At 41.9% G+C, this 18,994-nt stretch overlaps 2 protein-coding genes across 5 annotated transcripts in view; both read left to right on the forward strand.

The window, feature by feature from the left end:
* Positions 1-316: 316 nt before the first annotated feature.
* Positions 317-10,136, forward strand: rbm14b (RNA binding motif protein 14b). 4 transcript variants are annotated; one of them, XR_006251383.1, is made up of 6 exons: positions 317-516; positions 2,525-2,877; positions 3,774-4,773; positions 5,425-7,586; positions 7,996-8,093; positions 9,731-10,136. XR_006251383.1 is itself a non-coding variant. In XM_043244742.1 (4 exons), exons 2-4 carry the CDS (start codon positions 2,529-2,531, stop codon positions 5,735-5,737), a joined length of 1,662 nt encoding a protein of 553 aa, XP_043100677.1. In that variant the 5' UTR covers positions 317-516; positions 2,525-2,528; the 3' UTR covers positions 5,738-10,136. The 4 variants fall into 4 exon arrangements, 1 of the variants encoding a protein (XP_043100677.1); XR_006251382.1 differs by having other exon boundaries at positions 5,425-8,093; XR_006251381.1 differs by having other exon boundaries at positions 7,996-10,136.
* Positions 10,137-10,644: 508 nt separating this feature from the next.
* actn3b (actinin alpha 3b) overlaps positions 10,645-18,994 on the forward strand; it is a 29,671-nt gene continuing 21,321 nt past the window's right edge. Inside the window, exon 1 of the mRNA XM_043244741.1 lies at positions 10,645-11,004. Within this exon, the coding sequence (XP_043100676.1) occupies positions 10,867-11,004 (138 nt within the window). The 5' untranslated portion in view covers positions 10,645-10,866. The remainder of the gene's footprint in view (positions 11,005-18,994) is intronic.

An 18,994-nucleotide genomic window follows, 5' to 3' on the forward strand; every position in this document is an offset into this window, starting at 1 on the left:
GTGTGTGTGTATATATATATATCACTAAGGATTTAGTTTGGCCAACTTTAAAAGTGATTGTCAATATTAAAACTTTCAAATAGTTGTCTCCTGTAAAGCTGTAAAGTGTATTTATTCCGCTTTCAGAGGATGTATAAATCTCACTTTCAGAAAATGGACCCTTATGACTAGTTTTGTGGTCCACGGTCACGCATTTATGTTTCTTAAAGGTTGCTTGTCGCGCAAAACTGAAAGCATGCGAAGATCTGCGGCGCATTCAAGGCATTTTATTTTTGCGAGGACTCTCTTTGCTTTCGGTGACGCTTTAAAGGATTCCGGTTTAACAAGAAAAATAAAACTAAATGATGCATGGCGTGCAAGCAATGCAGATGCACACAGTCCCCGGTCTCTGTGTGTGTGTGTGTGTGTGTGTGTGTGAGCGCGCATCAGCACGCGTTCAGTCCTCGCTGCTGAAGAATGAGAGCGATTCTAAAGAACGGAAGTGGACCGACCATTTTGAAACCCCGCACCGCTTAGGTAAGATGGAAGATTCTTTCCCTCTCTCGGTATGATTATTTCCAAACGAGCCCAAAACCGATCGCACCGGATCCGTCGCTAACGACTGCCGACGGGACGCGGCACGATAAAGACGAGCCCGCGGTGTGATTTATAGAGAAACGCGAAGGGTTTGCTGCGCGAGCTCGGGGACACCCGGAAAAAAAAATTCCTACAAAATGAGTCATCTGGAGATTTCAGCTGGAAAGAATGAACGGCAAACGCGCGCGTGGTCAACGCACGGCGGAGAGCGTTGGCGTCGGCGACGGAAGCGTTCCGGGGTGTTTAGTAAACATCTGGTGTCAGAAATGTTACATTGAGTGAATCGCTCGACACGCTCCGGTCTCGTCGCTGAAGCCAGCGCGCTATAAAGAGAACGGCGAGTCAGCGTTTCTCGCGCATTTCGTCCCAGCGCTCGTTAAGATCGGGTTTGCGCGGTTTTCGGGGCTTAAAGTGTCGTTTGTGCGCGTGTTCGTTCCGCGAGCTCTACATCGAGGAAGTGGACGTGTTTACTCCGCGCGCGCTGCGTCACCGGATTGCTAGGCTTTGTGACCGCAGCTAATTCATCTTTTCTGTGCTGAACGCGCCTTTGTTCGATGTTTTAGGGTTGAGTTTAACGAAGTGTGTTATGTATGTTTGAGCTACTGTTATGAACGACAACTTCTAATAAAGACAGTATGTTGTTTTCACTATGGGCCAATTTTGAACTATCTCCCTACATGTATACATGTATTTACTCTCTCAAACTAATAGGAGATTTAAAAAAGTCTTTGATGCCATGTACTTGGGTACTGCATTAATCGCCTGAGTAAAATAAATACCACTATATACTATAGTACTGTGATAGACTAATATTTAATATCTGATGCTATTATTGTACCATGGTACAACCACATTTTATAAGAGATTTTTGAACTGGTGACAAACCTAGGGTTTGGTTCACCGTGGGGAGACATACATAGACAACCTGATGAAAAAAAAAACCCAATAGAACATGAATTGAATTTGTTAAAATGGGAATTGTTTTGGTTTTAATGGAAAGTGTAATGGTGTCTACTGGTATGTGATGGATTCTATTGGTGGGGTGTTCTTCTTACTGGAAAACCCCCAAAACGCACTGCAAAAAGGTATTTTGTAATGGTTTTACTGGAAAATAGCTCATAATGGTATTTTAATGGAAATCATTAGAATTTCTGTGATTGGTTCCCGCTTGGCAAACCCACATTATCTGAACAAAGCGTTAACGTTTTGACTTACCTTATCGCATAAGCCAAGTCTAGTGCTGTCACTATTATTTATTTAACGCTTTTTTCAATACAGATTGCGTCAAAGCAACTTCACGGTGTTAAAAAAGACGTGAGATAGGTGCAACAGCATACACTCCACAGAGAAAATTCTAAAGAGTTACTTTTGCAATAATGCATAATTGAGTTCAAATGATACACATTTTAATGACCAAAACACAGGTCAAACTATGCTATCCACAAACCCGAAGAAGTCACCGTTATCATAAAAGCAGTGCTCACTGTGACAGACCCCACTACCATAAATTCTCATTATTGGGAACCTTGACCTAGCAATATTCACCTAAAAATATTTGGATTGTCTTTAATGAGCATCATCACACAATTTTGTCGGAACTCTTAATACTAGGGTATGACGACTGCTATATTCCCAAAAAGTAAAACACTTGGAAAAGTCTTAAAAACGATTGGTTGCTTGGCATTGAAAATAATCAACGTGTGACTGAAGCATTTGCCTTTGCTAATTGCTTAGACTGCTTGTGACTTTGATTCTTGAGAGTGTGCAGACATTTAAGTATTTTAGATTTTGGGAAACTGTGCACCTTGCTTGGATTGTTTTGAAGACGTGGGGAGTCTCTGGCTGATTAACTGCTATATTCTGCCATATGCAAGTATGGCATACTCCCCTGGAACATTTCAAATTTTGTACTCGCATTTATATGTCCTTGTTTGATATGTCTTTTCAGCACGATGGATAAGGGCCACACGGTTAAGCTCTTCGTAGGGAATCTGGCCCTGGACACCACGCAAGAAGAACTGTCAGCCATCTTTGAGTCGTACGGCCAGGTGGTTAGCTGCAGCGTCTTGAGACAGTTTGCTTTTGTACATCTGCAAGGAGAGGGTTCTGCAGAGCGTGCCATTCGGGAGCTCAATGGCAGAGAGTTCAAAGGACGCAACCTTGTGGTGGAGGAGTCCCGAGGACGCCCGCTCCACTCGACAAAGGTGTTTGTGGGTAATCTGAGCAGTATGTGCACCACAGAAGATCTTCGGGAGCTGTTTCAGACCTTTGGAAAAGTTTTGGAGTGCGATAAAGTGAAAGGTAAGGGAGCATTAAGTCGCTGCCTGAAACTTAACACAAAAGTAGCCAACCTTGCTCTTGGAGGGCTAACATGCTGCAGAGTTTAGCTTTAACTCTAATCAAACTAGGGATCAACTGATACAATTCGTTCAGATACCAACAATACTGAATATCTACTAATTCAATATCAGCTTTTTTTAAAATCTCTGTAGAATGTCTCTACTTCTGTGTGTTGACCTGATCATCACTCTTAATAATGAAGGCAGCATCATACGATGGATAGGACCGAACAAGAAACACTATTAATAATCTTTAATTGCGCTAATCTATTATAACACAAAAGGCTCCAATACAGAGCAGCGCAAATGAGCATCTCGCACGCAGAATGATGCACTTGAAGCAACAGTCATGTTCAGCTTTTTCTTTTACCAGTTTGAAATCTTAGTTATGCACTCTTGAAGAGAGTAATCAAACGCAACACGAGATAAGTTTATATGAACTTTCATTTAACGACTTGATCTGTTCCTCACATTGAACTATGGAACAGCTTTAGTACTCTTGAAAGATAGCGCACCAAAACTTGATGGTGTTTTATTTATTTTTCTGCCTTTCGTCCTGTACAGAATGGTACATGCACAATATCGGATCAGTCTCATCTGACAGATCCCTGATCCACCAGAAAATGCAAGTATCAGAGTAGATACTGATACTTAGTGTTGTATCGATGCATCCCAGCTATTTGAAGGTGTTCAGGGTTACTGGAAAATAATAGGCAGATGTGTTGGAACAAATTAGCTCTTCAGGGCGAGGTTGGCTACTCTTAATTTAAACTGGGTGGTATAGCTCATTCAGGGTACCATGCTATTCTAACATTTACTAGTGGGACTCTATAATAATAACATTTTGTTCTTGTGAAGGTTATGCCTTTGTACACATGGAGAACAAGGAGGATGCACTGCAGGCAATTGAAGCTTTGCATGGGACCTCCTTCAAAGGACGACCGCTCTCAGTGGAGCTGTCCAAAGTTCAGCCAAGTAAGCAGACTCCAACTGGGAAAATCCCATGTGTCAGTTGCGGAAAACAGGGCCACTATGCAGGTGAATGCCCAGCTGGCAAGCCCACCCTGGAGCAGTACCAGAGCCAAGCGGCCGTGTTAGCCGCCGCTGCCGCTGCAGCTGCTGGCCTTCCACTGCAGGTTCAACAGAGTGTCCACAATTCTGTATACAACACCTCAACGTTTGACCCCACGTATGCTGCTTTGACTGGACTTACAGCTGCTGGTGCGAGGGCGGAAGGAGGAGCCACGGTGGCACCAGCTGTTTACGGAGCACTAGCTAGTCAGTTGTATGGGACGGTTTCCAATCAGCTCTACAGTGGGACAGTTGCAAATCAGGCGCTCAACTCTGGCGCTGCTGCTGCCGCCGCACAGGTGTACGGCTCCGTTAACCCGGCTCTCTACGGGCAGGTGACAAACGGTGCAGTCGCAGCTGCCGCCGCCGCATACGGCCCGCAAGTTTACACATCAGCTGTAGCGAATCCAGTGTTCCTAGCTGCAGCGCCCAGCGTAGAGGTACCGGCAGCTGCTGCTGCTGCAGTTAACCCAGCGTACACAGTAGCACCAGCTCTCTACACCGCTTCCCCAGCTTACGGGGCTCTTGGGGCAGCTGACCCAGCAGCTATCTTTGAGGCAGCAAGGGCGCACTACTTTGCACAAGGACAGCAAGTTCTGGCTGAACAGCAACAGGCTAGCTCAAAGTCTGGAGAGAGAGACCGGAGTCCGCTAAGAAGATCTGCCCCGCTGTTGCCAGATCCTGTTATGAAACCATTTATGTACCAGAGGGCCAAGCGCAGAGCCTTGTTGCCTACACCTGCGGGTCGAGAGGAAGCTGCTGCACAGGAGGATGACGCTGTAGCCAGGTGAGTTACTGCAGTAAAACAGACACAATCAGGGCCGGATGTAACTCTTATGACATAGGCAAATCAAAGTTTTGCACTCCCATTTTCCCTAGTAATATATGATATTACCATCCAAAAATTTGCCATCAGCAAAAAGTTAGTGTTTTCTATTGCAATAATAACCAATCAGTAAAGATCGAATGCAGTTCTTGGAGAATTTCTTACACATCTCATCCTAAAACTTGATGTTCTGTACATGTTTTAATTATTTGCTTAATTTCTTTTGAGGTTTTCGTTCTTTTACTTTTGTAGATAGCCCATAGTAGAACAAAATTAATATATATTTCCTTATTGTGTTTAGTCTCCCCTAGACAAAACAATCATAGGCATGTGCCTAGAATGCCTATGAGTACATCCGGCCCTGGACAAAATACATGATTACAGCAAAAGTTTGTAAATTTTCAAACATTGGCTGTTTTAGTACCGATTTACAGTGGCGGTGATGTGTGTATGTGTGTTTGCGTGTAAATGTGTTTCTGTGTTTGTGTTTCTCTCCGTGTCCACTGGTGTGTGTGTATATATGTCTGTACATGCATGTCTGTGTGATTTCTGTCTCTCTTTCCCTGTCTGCGTGGATGTGCATGTGTGTTTCCTCTCCTCCCCTTCTCCCAGATACTACGCGGAATACTACCAGCAGTACCAGCAGCTGCAGCAGTATCCACAGTACCAGTACGCGTACCCGTCTCCCAACCCCCTCGCAGCGGTGTCTGCACTGCAGACTCTGCCTGGTGTGCCTACTCAGCAGGTGGCGACGCTCGACTCCCTCAGGCCAGTGCTGCCCGCCGCCCCCGTGCCTGCCGCTGCCGCCATCGCCATGGCAACACCCCGCGTGTATGAGCCACCGCCGATACCGCCGTCGCACAAGGAGCCCCTCCTCCGCCGCCCCGAACTCGCCCTACACACCCCTGAAACACCCTTCCGATAGTGTGCTCCACGTCCTCTCTGCCTCTCCTTTCCTTGTGCTGCGTGTGTGTGCGTGTCAGAAAGAAGCCACAGGTGTATGTTTATGACGTGTGCGTGCTTGGGTTTAAGATGGTGGCTGTGTCGGTTTTAACTACAGACTGGAGCCTCTAACCTTGGTTCTGATCTCACACACACCCAGTGTAGTCAGGGCCGAAAAGGGAAAACTGCATGCTCTCATTCCTGCACACGTAACCAATGTAACACATTGTCTGTTTAAAGAAACCTTCAATCTATTGCCAATTACTTTTGAAGGGTAGATTAGGCACTAGCCACAATTGCTTTTTAACTTTTTATATTCCTAAGTGTTTGTAGTCTATGAATGAATACTGGACTTGATATTTTTAAATACTGCTCGATTATAGTTATATGAACTTAACCAGTTTACGCATTCATGTAGTTATTACGACGTTAGATTTCGAAATGCATTTCAAAAATGTTGAATGTATGTTTACTCCAAAGGTGTGTGAAGTGTAGGACCAGGGTTGGACAGTATTTTACGTGTCTTTGTGTGTGTGTTTCTTGTTTTTCTCTGGGACTGTGGTGTAGCGTGTATGCTTTCCATTGGTTGTCAAGACAGGAATGCACACGTGTACACGTGCACAGGGAAGCAACCTCGATCCACACGCACATACATATGCATCCCTTACACCTCAGATGGGAGAAACTTTAGTGATGACCTTTAACCCCCACCCTTCCATCCCTGTCCACCCATCCTGAAAGCTGAAAGACACTGTGACTTCTCTCCCCTCCAACTTTAATGTAGCTACTTCCATAGATATGGTGATAAATGGGAAGCAACCAATCAGAGGAAGGTGTAGCTAGTCAGCTTTTGCTGGGATCTGTCTTACGGGAGCGTCTCTAAGCTCGCCAACTTAACTGCCAGGATGCATTGTAGAATCTGTTTTTGTAAAGTGTCTTTTATTAATGCTATCATGTTTTTATAAACAGTGATAAGGGACTCAATTATCCATTTAAAGAGACATACTCCTTTTAAGTTTTTAACTTTTGTTTACAGCTGCAAGAAAGAGAACATGTTCTTTCTTGTGGCTTTTTCGCAGTGATTGTTTATAGCCAAAATTCTCTCTCTTTTTTTTTTCTAGAAAAAGAGCCAAAATCATGAGTGGCCTATGATACTTATGCCTTAGTAGTGAAATGTATTAAAGTTTTGCTATTTTATTTTTTGTTTTTGTTTTGTTTTTTTTTAAATCTGTAGTCTTATAAAGTGAAACTGGATTAAGGCTACACGAAAGTGCTGTATATTCTGTGGTGCTGTGATTTGGGATTAAATGAATTGGGAGATTCCTATCAGTTTCTTTCAGTCTTCCTGCTCATTTCGCTGCTGCAACTCCATAGATGACCCTCACTGCATCTCTCTCCATCTCTCTTTGCATCTGCCTCTCATTTAGTGACAGTATTTCATTCGTTTTACCATGTCCCTGTTCGCACCTATGTGCTGAGGATGCCAGTGTGTGAATGTGAATGTGACCTTAGAAAACGTTTTGCATCGACATTCATGTTTGTAGTTTCTATCACGGTAACTGTTCTTGCCGTAAGTGTTCTCAGAAGAGAAGACTTTAAAGATCTATACGCGATCTTTACGACTATAACAAGCCTTCAAATAAAGAGCCTGCCTGATCGTTTAAAGAGGGAACTCGAGAGCTTTTGCTTGGAGCTTTAGCTGTTCTTGCCTTTTGATGTTTCATGATTGTTTTTCCTTTGTGAAACGACCAGACTCGTATGAATCGGAGCCCTGAAAAGAAGCTAAAGGACTAGAGACTGATCCCAATCTCACCCCTGTCTCTATGGATGGGGTAAGTCTAGGGGCAACCCCACTCTATACCCCCCAGCTGCACACACCATACCAAACCCCTTCCCCAGGAGCAGCAAAATCTTCAACTCAGCTTTTGGTACTTTTTTTAACCACCCATAGTCCCCATTCAGCTTATTTAACGGGAGTGTGCTACAATGATGACTATCCTTGACATGCTTTTATGATGCAAGCATATTGTAAAACGTAAACGTGTGAGTGTCAGGAGGCTCCCACACTATAAAACCTTTATGCATTTCCTTTTATTTTTACGTGATGGGGCTGCAATTGTAAATTCAAGATATCTCCCACAAGGCTTCGCTCATTTCTGCTTCCATTGTGCATGCTACTTTTTTTTGTTTTCACCCCCCAAAAACAAACACTCTCTGATGTGACTGTTCCAACTGAACTAGGTCCCTATGGAACTGTGGACACCATAAGCAGCGCTGGTTTGGGGGGAAGAAAGTTAGCGTCGCGCAGTGTACGGGAAACTCTCTCTCACTCCATACAGGTAAACGCACTGTGCCTCGCCCCCTTTCTACTTGTCGTCCTCCCCGATAGCGTTTGCGCCTGACCGTGTATCCGCTCTATTTCTCCTCACCACCACCCCACCCCTCTTGTAGATTCCTCACTTCTCGTCACCACTGCCATAGCCAATTGGTTCTTTAAACACCAGTGTTATGCTACTCTGTCACTGCCAAAAGGGGGGCGGCGGGGGTGACCGTTTACTGCTTCTGTGGTTAGTGTTCCTCGGTAATGGGTGGGTGCTTAGTGCTCTAGTAACTGATCTGCTGGTTTAGCTTCGGAAAGAGTGTGGCGATAACTGTGTCCCCAAGCAATCGAATGAGTGGGATTGCTGGTTAATGATTGAAAGACTGCGTAGAATGAGTTTGCAAGGGTGGCTGATAAAGGTGTGTGACAAAGGTGAGTGATTGTGAGTCAGTATCGTCGACCTCACTTGGCCCCTCCTCCATGTGCCTTTTTTTTGTTTTTGTTTTTATTTAACCCTTGCCCCCAGGCTTCCTCGAGTCTACTCGCCGTTAACGCCCAGCTCACCGCCGCCCTCGTCGCATCCCCAGTGCTACTTGTTACGTTTGTTCAGTGTTAACCACTGCTTGAACGCATCCCCAAAAGCTCTGTGACTGGATCCGAGACACTGGCCAAATTTTTTTTCCGCAAGACTCTCATTTCGACTCAGTGACACTGGTGATCCTTATCAAGTGGTGCTTGATTGTGGCACGCTGCTCTTCAACAAACCAACTAGATATTCTTATTACAAACTTATGCTATTTTGCCCCCGAGCTTGACAACAATTGTTGAGCAGAAGCTTAGGCATGGTAGTACTAAATTAGTTTTTTGTTTGTCAGATATACAAGACGCAATATTTTAGGAGTTAATCTGAAAGCTACCTTGTGTTACCTGTTCAAATGAGAGTCTGTTATAATGTTTGTGTTTGAAATAGCTGAATGTATAATAAGTAGGTGGCACAGATTTATATCGCCTACCTGGTTAAATTACATAGCTGGTAGAGGAATCTCCTAGAAAACAAGCAGCTTCAGCTGGGAAAAAAAGACTGGACTTACTGGACCTTTCCTCCAGAGGGAGCATGGTAGTGAAGTATGGCTTGTTTTCACTAGAAGGTGCTGTTGTCCTTGATTTTACTCGATTTTTTTTTAGATGATGATGTAGCATCTTCCCATACATTGTCACACACATCTGCATTGCTTCTTGTCAATAGCGTCTGTTTACATTTGCCTGTAGGAATGAGGAGAAAAGACACGAACGATATGATCTCAGTTTTAGATCTTATTCTGGAGGAAAAGGAACTTACCTGAAATAAGAGTCGTAGCTGGTACTCCCAATGTTAGCAATATTAAAATCTTCGGCTTGCTGATATTTGCGGATCGCAGATTGTCTGTAGCATCCGTTAATTACGACAGGTGTCTGCGGCTGATAGTTATCGCAGGTTTTGATAAGCACCTTCCATACAGAATTTTGGTTCTTAAACATGGTTCTTGGTTCGTTTAACAAATCGCTTACCTCCTTCTCAAACTTGCTCTTCCAGCTTAAGTCTCTTTGAATCTAGATGGCACGCTCCTAAATTTTCATTGGATAACAGAATGCACTTTCTGTCCACTTACTCTCTAGATGTCGTCGACCTTCGTGAACAATAACACAACCGATCTCGTTTGTATCCTATTATATTAAAAAAAAAGTATATTATTTTAACTTTTTTTTTTTTTTTTTTAATTCTGATTCTTTATAAATATATCCTCTCCTGATTGAAAAGTCTACACCAGTACTTTTGAAAGTTAAAAGTGCATAATTTTTATAATTCATGTATGAAATGAAAATAATTTCTATTGCGGGTGATTTAGAATTTGAGCTGGTCGTAATGTTTTTATCACCTTCTAATGAATATATGCATGCTTTATTAATGTATGTATATTGCAAAAACCTTGCGATTGGTAAAGTGTACTCTCCTACACCAGCTTCTGCATGAACACTGTTTGGCATCGCATGCTTACTGCAATAAACTAGTACTATGACAGCATATGCTATGTTGTGCTCATTTATTTGTCATCGTTGTCAAGTTATTTTTTTTATATTTGTATAAGTAAAATTATTGCATACAAATCAATCTCTTAATGTTGTATTCTTAACATTTAAAAAAAAAAAAATTCTGAAATGGGTGTCTCTATTTGTTTTAAATATGAAAGAAGCACTATTGTGTGTAGTAAGCATTGCATAGACGGTGATTTTAACAGGCCTGGGATCTGCTTGTATGCTTATTTTCAATCCATAGCAGAAAGCTGGTTGTCATTTAAACTGGCCCCAGAACTGTCGCTTGGCTAAGTAGATATAGACCACTGCCAAGGACAACAGGTGTTAGCAAAGTGCAGGGCCTCAGTAGGCGTGTATGTGATCTGTCCCTGCCCTACACTTTAAGAGCCACCAGTTATTGGCCCCAGTGCTCAGTGTGACCCGCCTCTCACACCTTTTAGGTATCATAACCCAACACCCACACAACCAGATCTCTTATTTATTGGGGTGCAGTCACGTGCGCTACTTTTGACCAGGACAGGAGCACTGGGCAGCAGAAGTTCTGCTCGCACCTCCACAAAGGCACCTCAGACGAGTGGAGTCTGGCCTCTTCCTCCACGGTCATACACGTACACGCCGAGCGGGTGTTCTCTAACGCACGGACAGGATTTAGAGTTCACCATCTAGAGTGCAAGGCACGTAACTTCTAATAGTAAGACTTAGAGGGATAAGTGTAAAAGATGACGACTGTTATTGAGACGCAGGTGCAGTATAACAACACCTACATGATGTCTACTACGGAAGACTACATGATTCAGGAGGAGGACTGGGACAGGGACCTTCTGCTGGACCCTGCCTGGGAGAAACAGCAGAGGAAGGTAGGTTTATATGACCATGCTGAACATCACTGCGACACAATTAAGTCACTGAGGGGGCAAGATGTTTTTGTAGTCTTTTTGTGTTGTATCACTTGGAAACAATTCCACCGAAACTCAATTACTAGTTAGTTTGATAACTAAATAATTTTTTTTTTTTTAATAGTTATACACTGTATAGTGTGCTGAAGTTTTGGTGTAAACGATGGGCTACAATGTTATTTACACATCGCTGTGCTAGCCACAGCTTTAGCTAAAATGCTATCACTGCATTATTACAATATGATCATAAAGTCACGAAACTAAAACTGCTTTAATGAAATACTGTGTGTTGGCTGTAGTGACTGGAATTGCAACGAAATCTTATTATTATGAATTTGAAGAAAGGAAATCGCACTGAACGTACTATACAAAGCTTGAATACAATTAAAAATTATATATACTATAGCTTCGAGCTGAGTTTACTTGTTGTACAGCTGTTTGTTCCATTCGCAGTTTCCCTCAGTGTTGTCTTACCACATTCCCGCCCTCCTCATTAAGTTTGTGGCTAATTTTAATCGGTCTTTATACGAGTCTATAAATCCGCTTTACTAGCCGCATGACAGAACACGGATAGCGTATTAGACGACCGTTGCGTTTTCACCGTTGTAAATTACCTCAGAAAAAGCGCGCGTAATTTCATTTGAAAACACGAACTCTTTGAACTTACCTGGGCCTTAAACGAGCAAATAGTCGCTCTTTCGAGTCAAAACTCGGGCTTTTCTGTGTGAGGGCAGAATAACGACGGTTAAGACGTTTTTTTTTTTTTTTTTTTTTTGAAGACGTCCTGTTGACAGAAATGACAGGTGACGTTTAATAGCCGTCAGTGGAGCTCGTGCCACGGTCTTGGTGACGTCAGCCAAGAACAACTGATTGATCTCTCAAACCACAGCTTCGAGGTGTCAAGCTCAGATACGTTTGTCGAGACAGAAAAAGACTCTGAATTAAGTTGTAATATTTTGGAGAAATCGCCATATGGTCCCTACCGGTTTAGTTAGCTAGGTTACATGTTTGGACATGGTTTAATATCGGTACATATGCATTTAAAGAAAAACAACCATTATTCTTAATGTTTTATCCAAGAGGAGGGAAATTGTTTTTTGCGAGGCATGGCCTTGATCATAATGTAGAAAAAGCATTGCATGTGCAGAGACTCTTCTTCAAGGTGTCTTGCAAACACTTGAGGGATGTTGGCTAGACCTTACAAAGCTGAAAGACTTCAACAGATGGTGTGAGAGCGAGAGAAGTGCAAGGAGGGTTCATTTCAGTCTGTGAATAAACATGCCCTAAAAATACTCCTGAAACTTGCCGCCCCATCTCCCGTGCTGCTCCCTCGTTCCCTCCATTCTTAAGACGGTCTTTTCTGAGCTCCTTTGCCCCATCTGTATTTGATAGCCAGCAAAAAACAGCGCCATGTCAATTGTCACTATTTTAATGGCGCACATTTTTAAGGTGCACATGGTGGTGCTCCATAGCCAGCACCTCCTCTGATGTGAACCATGGGCTTCACATGTCAATACCTCCAGCTTCTCGACTAAAAAAGAAAAGGTGAACTTTAAGAGGCTACTCACTTTTTTCCATTTGGTTAAGCATAATGTTACGGAGTGATATTTGTTATGTGGAAGTAATAACATGCCCGCTAGCGCCACCTGGATTATCTACGGGACACTTGTGCTCAACTTTAAAACGTTAAAGAGATTGCGCTCTTGCCAGCCGGTTACATGAAGCTAAGCTAATATAAGTTCTTAACTTGATCTTGTTTCAGTGATAAAAGGCTTCAAATCAGGCAATTAGGTGGGTTTCAAATTTGAGTGCATGGCAGAGGGTCTTTAAACATCCTCAGGCATGTAAGATCAGCATAAGGAGCTGATATCACAGCGTAAATATAGAAAGTGCATCATTTTGCAATGAAACGAATATGGGGGTTGCTTGGGGGGGTGGAGGTTCTGCACCTGTTCTAGCTCTACTGTGCTCATATGCAGACGTTCCAGTAATAAAGTGATTGTCAACATGCTGTTTCATCTGATATCTGTCAAAAGGCAGCAGAAAATAGATAAATCGTTTCTGAGCATCGCTGTGCTGTTGACTAGTAAATTCTGAGTTTAAATTCTCTCACAATCTGGCTTCAAATAGCTGATCTGGAGCCGCCCGCTAGCCTAACGGCTGCTCTTAAACAGTATCTATGACAGAAAACATAAGTCAGTGGAAAGAGTCTTGGTGCTGCCACCAAGGGGAGCGTAGAGATATCGGAAATCTCCCTTATCAAAAAATTAACGTTTTACTACAAATAGTGAAACGTTTCAATTAGACCTTCTAAGTTAAGACATCAGTTAGTTGTTGCTGCAGCTAAGCTATTGCTAACGTAGCTAAACTGTTAAGTCGCATACCCAACCTTGCTATATTTACCTAGGAGTTTCGTGAAAGATTGACTTTAAGGATAAGAGGTGCATCTGATGTTCTGGCAAAGTATTTATTTATTTACCTATAGGACCGGACAATATAGTACAAATTTACATTTGCGATCGTTTTATTGGATTAAGTCTGGGATGATTAGCTACTATAGATTTACTTTAATCACTTGAAGTCCTCATATGGCATTTTACGTCTTAAAACACTTCCGTACAACAAAAATTACATTACTGTTGATAAAGACCAAAACGGATAGAAAAGACTGAGAGAAAAGAAACATTTTCACAGCAAATATATGAAGTGATTGATGAAAAGTGTAACTGTATGTATATTTTAAGACTTTTAAGAAAAATATTTTGCTGCTGTTTGAAAGGGTAGAAGTTTATATATACACACACACACATTACCGTGACCTTGAAATGATCTTTGACATGCATCAAGATGTAAACAATACCCACACATACAACACAGCGAGACGAGGTTCTAGTCGCACTGTAAAACAGGAAGATATAAATACCCTTTACACAAGTCTGCTCAAGATCCTTATTTGCGAACAAACAGTTATTCATGTGGGAAAAGTCATCGCTGATCAAATTAAGTTGACGTCTGTTCTCTGGTGTGAAGCCGCTTCTTTCTGCCAGTCATTTTTTTGTGAGGGCCGCTTCTACTTCTGTCGTTGAGTTGAGTTACAATGTTTCCGTCGCTCCTGGGAGAGAACCGATCTATTGGTCGGGGCTTAGATATCAAGAGGACATGGCACTCCTTCTCAATGCCAAAATTCATTGGCACACTTTGCGTTTAGATCAGATTTAGATTGTCGACATTTGCGTAGAAATCCGTTTGACTTGACTTTGCGCAACTCCTTTCTACATGATTTACAGGACAATCAGCAAATTGTTTTATTTGAGGTGAATGGCGCGTCCCCATTCGTCACCACTGCATTTCAGTGGATTTTATATATTTAAAACGGTTTTTATTGACTCGTTCCTAAACTGGATGTATGTTGAAATGAAAAAAAGTCTTGCTTTCACTGTCTGCACTAAAAACTTTATTTTTATTCAGAAATTGCTAGGAATTTGCGCAAATAATTATTTCTTTAAATAAAAGAAATAAGGAATGCATTTAACTTTTTGAACTTTTCACATTTTTATTTATTAATAATTAATTTTTTTAGAACTTTGTATATGCATACCTTTTATGAATACCTAAATATCATTTGAGGGTTTTTTTTTTTTCTAAAATATTTTATGCATTTTCTGAGCACTTCATATAATATTTTAGATTTTGGTGAAGCGGGGATTTGTTTGGTGCTGTGGTATGTAACGACCTCTCATATCACTTACAGTATGTGAAGACTCAACCATATAAAACACATAAAAAGGGATCATTTTACTGATAAAAATGACTCGCATTACACTGACATTGTGTATGCAATTTTTTAAATCATTTTCATTGTTTCTTAAAGTGCAAGTTTCGATCAGTTTGCTTCACATTAACCTTACGTAATCTTTTAAAAGTCTCATCAGTTTGTGGATAGAAAATAACAACCGCGACCTTTTTAAGAGCTTACTTCGTAATTTCTGCATTTCAAAAGCTGAGCACTTTTAATCGTATGATTTAAAAAAAATAGTCTTTTTGTCTTTTTTTCAGGTGCCATTGTGTAATGGTGTCATTTCTTATTTTTGCATTATTCTCAAAGAGAGAAAGTGTTTCAGAGAGCGGGCGGGCGAGAGAGAGAGAGAGAGAGAGAGATTGTGTGGTCAGATCAGATGGCAGTTGCTATTCCAGAAGCTGTGGCCATGTAGGGCAGCGACTATAAACTACCAGAGGGACACACAGGCCTCACGACGGCTTTATGTGTGTGTGTGTGTGTGTGTGTGTGTCCAAGTGTTAAGAAATGCATGGGTTTAGATTTGCATATATGCAGCTATATATCAACATTTGAGTCGCTTACGAAAATGGTAACACTATGGGTTTTTACAGACGCTTTCAATCGTGCACTACCGGGGTGGTGCTTAAAGTATGTTTCATTACCTTGTAGATCCTGTGGAATATGAATAGGTTAATCGTACGCGTCCATAGTACAGCCATCTAATACCATTACGTACCACGGTACCCCTACTGTGTTTTTTGTAAGGCTTAGGTGTGATGTTAGGGTGATATTTTAAGAGTAAGCTGTAATGTGGTCTCTGGTCTCTAAAGGGACTGTGTGTGTGTGTGTGTGTGTGTGTGTGTGTGTGAGTGTGTGTCCATCTGCCCAACTCATTACTGAAGAGTCAGTTTAAGTGTGATGCTCTTTCAGCTGTCTGTAATGTTATGATGTTCTTCTATCGTGTCAGTTACGTACAGTTGAATTCATGTATGCCTGTATAAAAAGTAAATAAATAAATAATAGCGATGTAACGCTTATTAATGCTTTGTTACTTAAATCTGCCGTCTGAGCCACGGACAACCTTCTCTGGTCTAATCAGACCTTTAAAAGCGCGGCAGATTTTGGAGCGACAGTATCAGCCGTATAGAGGATGCTGTAGGTGAGGTTGCCATAGTAACCCGCAAAGACGAACTTAGTTTTAAGGGATTTTGTTCAGTAAGTGACTTGAGTAACACACACACACACACACACAGTCTTCCTCACGTTGAATCCTCAGCAGTCATCAGTCACATTTCTGCGAACCCATTAATGAGTGCTGCCGCAGTCGATAAATGTCGAAATGTGAGAAGTCAGGTCCTAGCATGCCTCAAGTGTGTGTTGGGTGACTGAGGGTTGCTGCCTTGTCATTCCTTTTAGATGATTTCAGATTTTCCGTTCCCATTAGCATAATTCAGCACGGAGTCACAAGAACGCATTGACCGTGAGGCGCCATGGATACTCGGTGTTTTGAAGGGTTGCCAGATCTGACTAACAAAACTAGGTATTGAAATGCATCTACTTATTATTTCATTGCTACTAATTATTCCACCCTGTAACGAAAATACTTCTCTCCATTACTCGCTGCGCGATATCTTAACTCAATAATAATCATAAATCCAGGCCTGCCAGTGTGTCACCTCGCAAAATCAATTGCAGAGTTTTACCATTGGAAGAATATAAAAGGGAACAATGTTGTATTAGTGCTTTATGACATCCTGTTGTGGCACAAACATGATTGGGTAGCGTCCGCGCTGAGGTATTTGCATATTGCGATCTAATTGGCTGACACTTGCGTTTGGTGCAGAATAGGTTTTTGCGTCTAAAAACGTATCAAAATGTCATGTTACGTTAAAAAAAGAAAAAAAAAACGTTTCCATGGAAGCCCGCTTACTGTAAAGAAAGGCTCACAACGCTTGCCCCGCCTCCGGGGTCTTCTGATTGGTCCACAGTTTTGGAACTGACGTTGATCAGTCTTGTGGTCTAACGGTCAACACATCTGTCTGGTGCATGTTTACATAGAAAAACTACGGAAAAGTAGCACGTTACAATAAAAAAAACAGGTTCTGCGTGAACGGCCCCGAATCCTGTAGCTCTGTTTGTGGTGAGATGAGGTGAAACGCTGGGAAATGCCTACAAAGTGAGTGTTTTAGGCCGTGGTTGTGCTTCCGATGTCAAGGGCCGTTCGTGCATGATGCGTTTTTAAGTTGAACTCATTTTAACATGAGCATTGGGTTTTAATGCTGTGACAGAAGAGAGAGAGTGAGTGCAATGTTCAAAAACGTGTCTAGCAGTCCTTCCTAGTCCGCTGTTAATGCATAGTCCTGCATAATAGGGATATTTTTATACTGCTGACGCTTGTTTTTTTTTTTAAAGCTGTGCGTTGAAGCGAAGCCCCCCATGAATTTGAGGCAATTTTAATCATTTTCCCCAGAATGTAATTGGGTGGGTTTATTACGTAGACCTGGCAACCCTGCTGCCTACCGCACATTTACATGAAACACCGATGGATAGCAGCGCAGTAGGATGCGAAGAAAAACCATCCTTAATTATGACGCATCCTGTAGCCGTTCACATATAGTGCGCTTTTGCATTAGCATATGCTGCAAAAACGGTTAATGACAAAATAGCAGGAAAATACCAAAAAACTATATTTCATTCACTTCCAACGTGTCAATAAAAATAAATATGACTGTAACAAAATAAAAGCATCATGTAGACACATGCTCTGTTGTCTTAGCAGCAGGCTAATGGCAAAGTCATTTGAAGTTGGTTTAAAATCTAGCGTAAAATGTACAGTACATTTTAGAGTGGGTTTAATCGATGAATTATAACGAACTGTATCTGAAGAGCGGCTTCTAGGTTCCCTTTATGTCTTATTTACTCAACTACAGAAATGAGTGGTTGTGTGTGAAAGGTCAGCGGCGGTCAGGCCGAGGGAACTGTGGCCTCGTCATCGCGCTCTCGTCATTGTTTTCCCTCCTCGGACAATTACCTCCATCGAGCGAGAGAAAGAACGAGCTGGAGAATGAATGGCAGCCGTCCAGACAAGTGACAAGCTATTAATACAGTCCTGGCTGCTTTATTTACTCACAATTACCAGGAGCTTTTTTCCAGCTCGGTGACCATGCTTTGGTAAGGTGATAATTCCTCCTCACTAGAGGCATTAGACGAGCATACCTGCCTGTCTGTGAGTGTGTGTGTGTGTGTGTGTGTGTGCCTGACCTGTTCAAGCTGACTTTATGAATGTGTTGTTCTGTATTTATGCTGAGCACCGTGTGGCACATAAGGATTTTTAAGAGAACGGTTTGATCAGATAAACTCATTCATAACCTCCCAGCTGATATCTTCAGATCTCTCTCTCATTTATTTAGAGTTATGATTGAGTTATTAGACTGACTGGACGGTCAGATTCACATATTCAAACGTCTATGAAGTCAGCATTTATTTATTTATTTTACACGTCCATGTTTTTGTTTATATGGTTAGTAGCCATAGTAGTCATTCCTTTCTCTAAATTGTAGATTTTTTTGCTAATCAGGATGAACATTAACGTAGCAGTCGGCGTCTGATCATGCATTATGATTATGTATGTTGAAAGCATTTGCATGCATAGAAAATTACTGACAAATATCAACTAATTTTAATAATTTATAGCTTTAATATTAAAGCTTTTTTGGAATGCTGTTAAGTGTGTGTGTGTGTGTGTGTGTGTGTGTGTGTGTGTGTGTGTGTGTGTGTGTGTGTGTGTGTGTATATGTGTGTGTGCGCGCGCTTACATGTGCAACAATTAATCGCAACTGAGCTTAATCACATCCAAAATAAAATCTTTTGTTTACATATACGTGTTGGATGTATATATATATATATATATATAAGGGATGCGCAACATGTTACGAAGCTCCTGTGACAAAGTGGGCTCGGATTCATTCTAGGCGTGAGATTGATGGCGAACAGGGTTTTTGTTTAAACGCGACTAAAATAGCAGCGCGGTCATGACTGAGAGGTCAGCCGTAATTCGGTTTGAAAGGTCACCTATTAAAGGGCTTCCCCGGGGTTTGGAGAAGACGGACATCTCCTCTCGCGCTGATAGCACATTACCTCACGTTTAAAGACCGACCCCACACACACACACAC

Source organism: Puntigrus tetrazona, chromosome 7 (assembly GCF_018831695.1).
Source record: "Puntigrus tetrazona isolate hp1 chromosome 7, ASM1883169v1, whole genome shotgun sequence".
NCBI classification, from domain to species: Eukaryota; Metazoa; Chordata; class Actinopteri; order Cypriniformes; family Cyprinidae; genus Puntigrus; species Puntigrus tetrazona.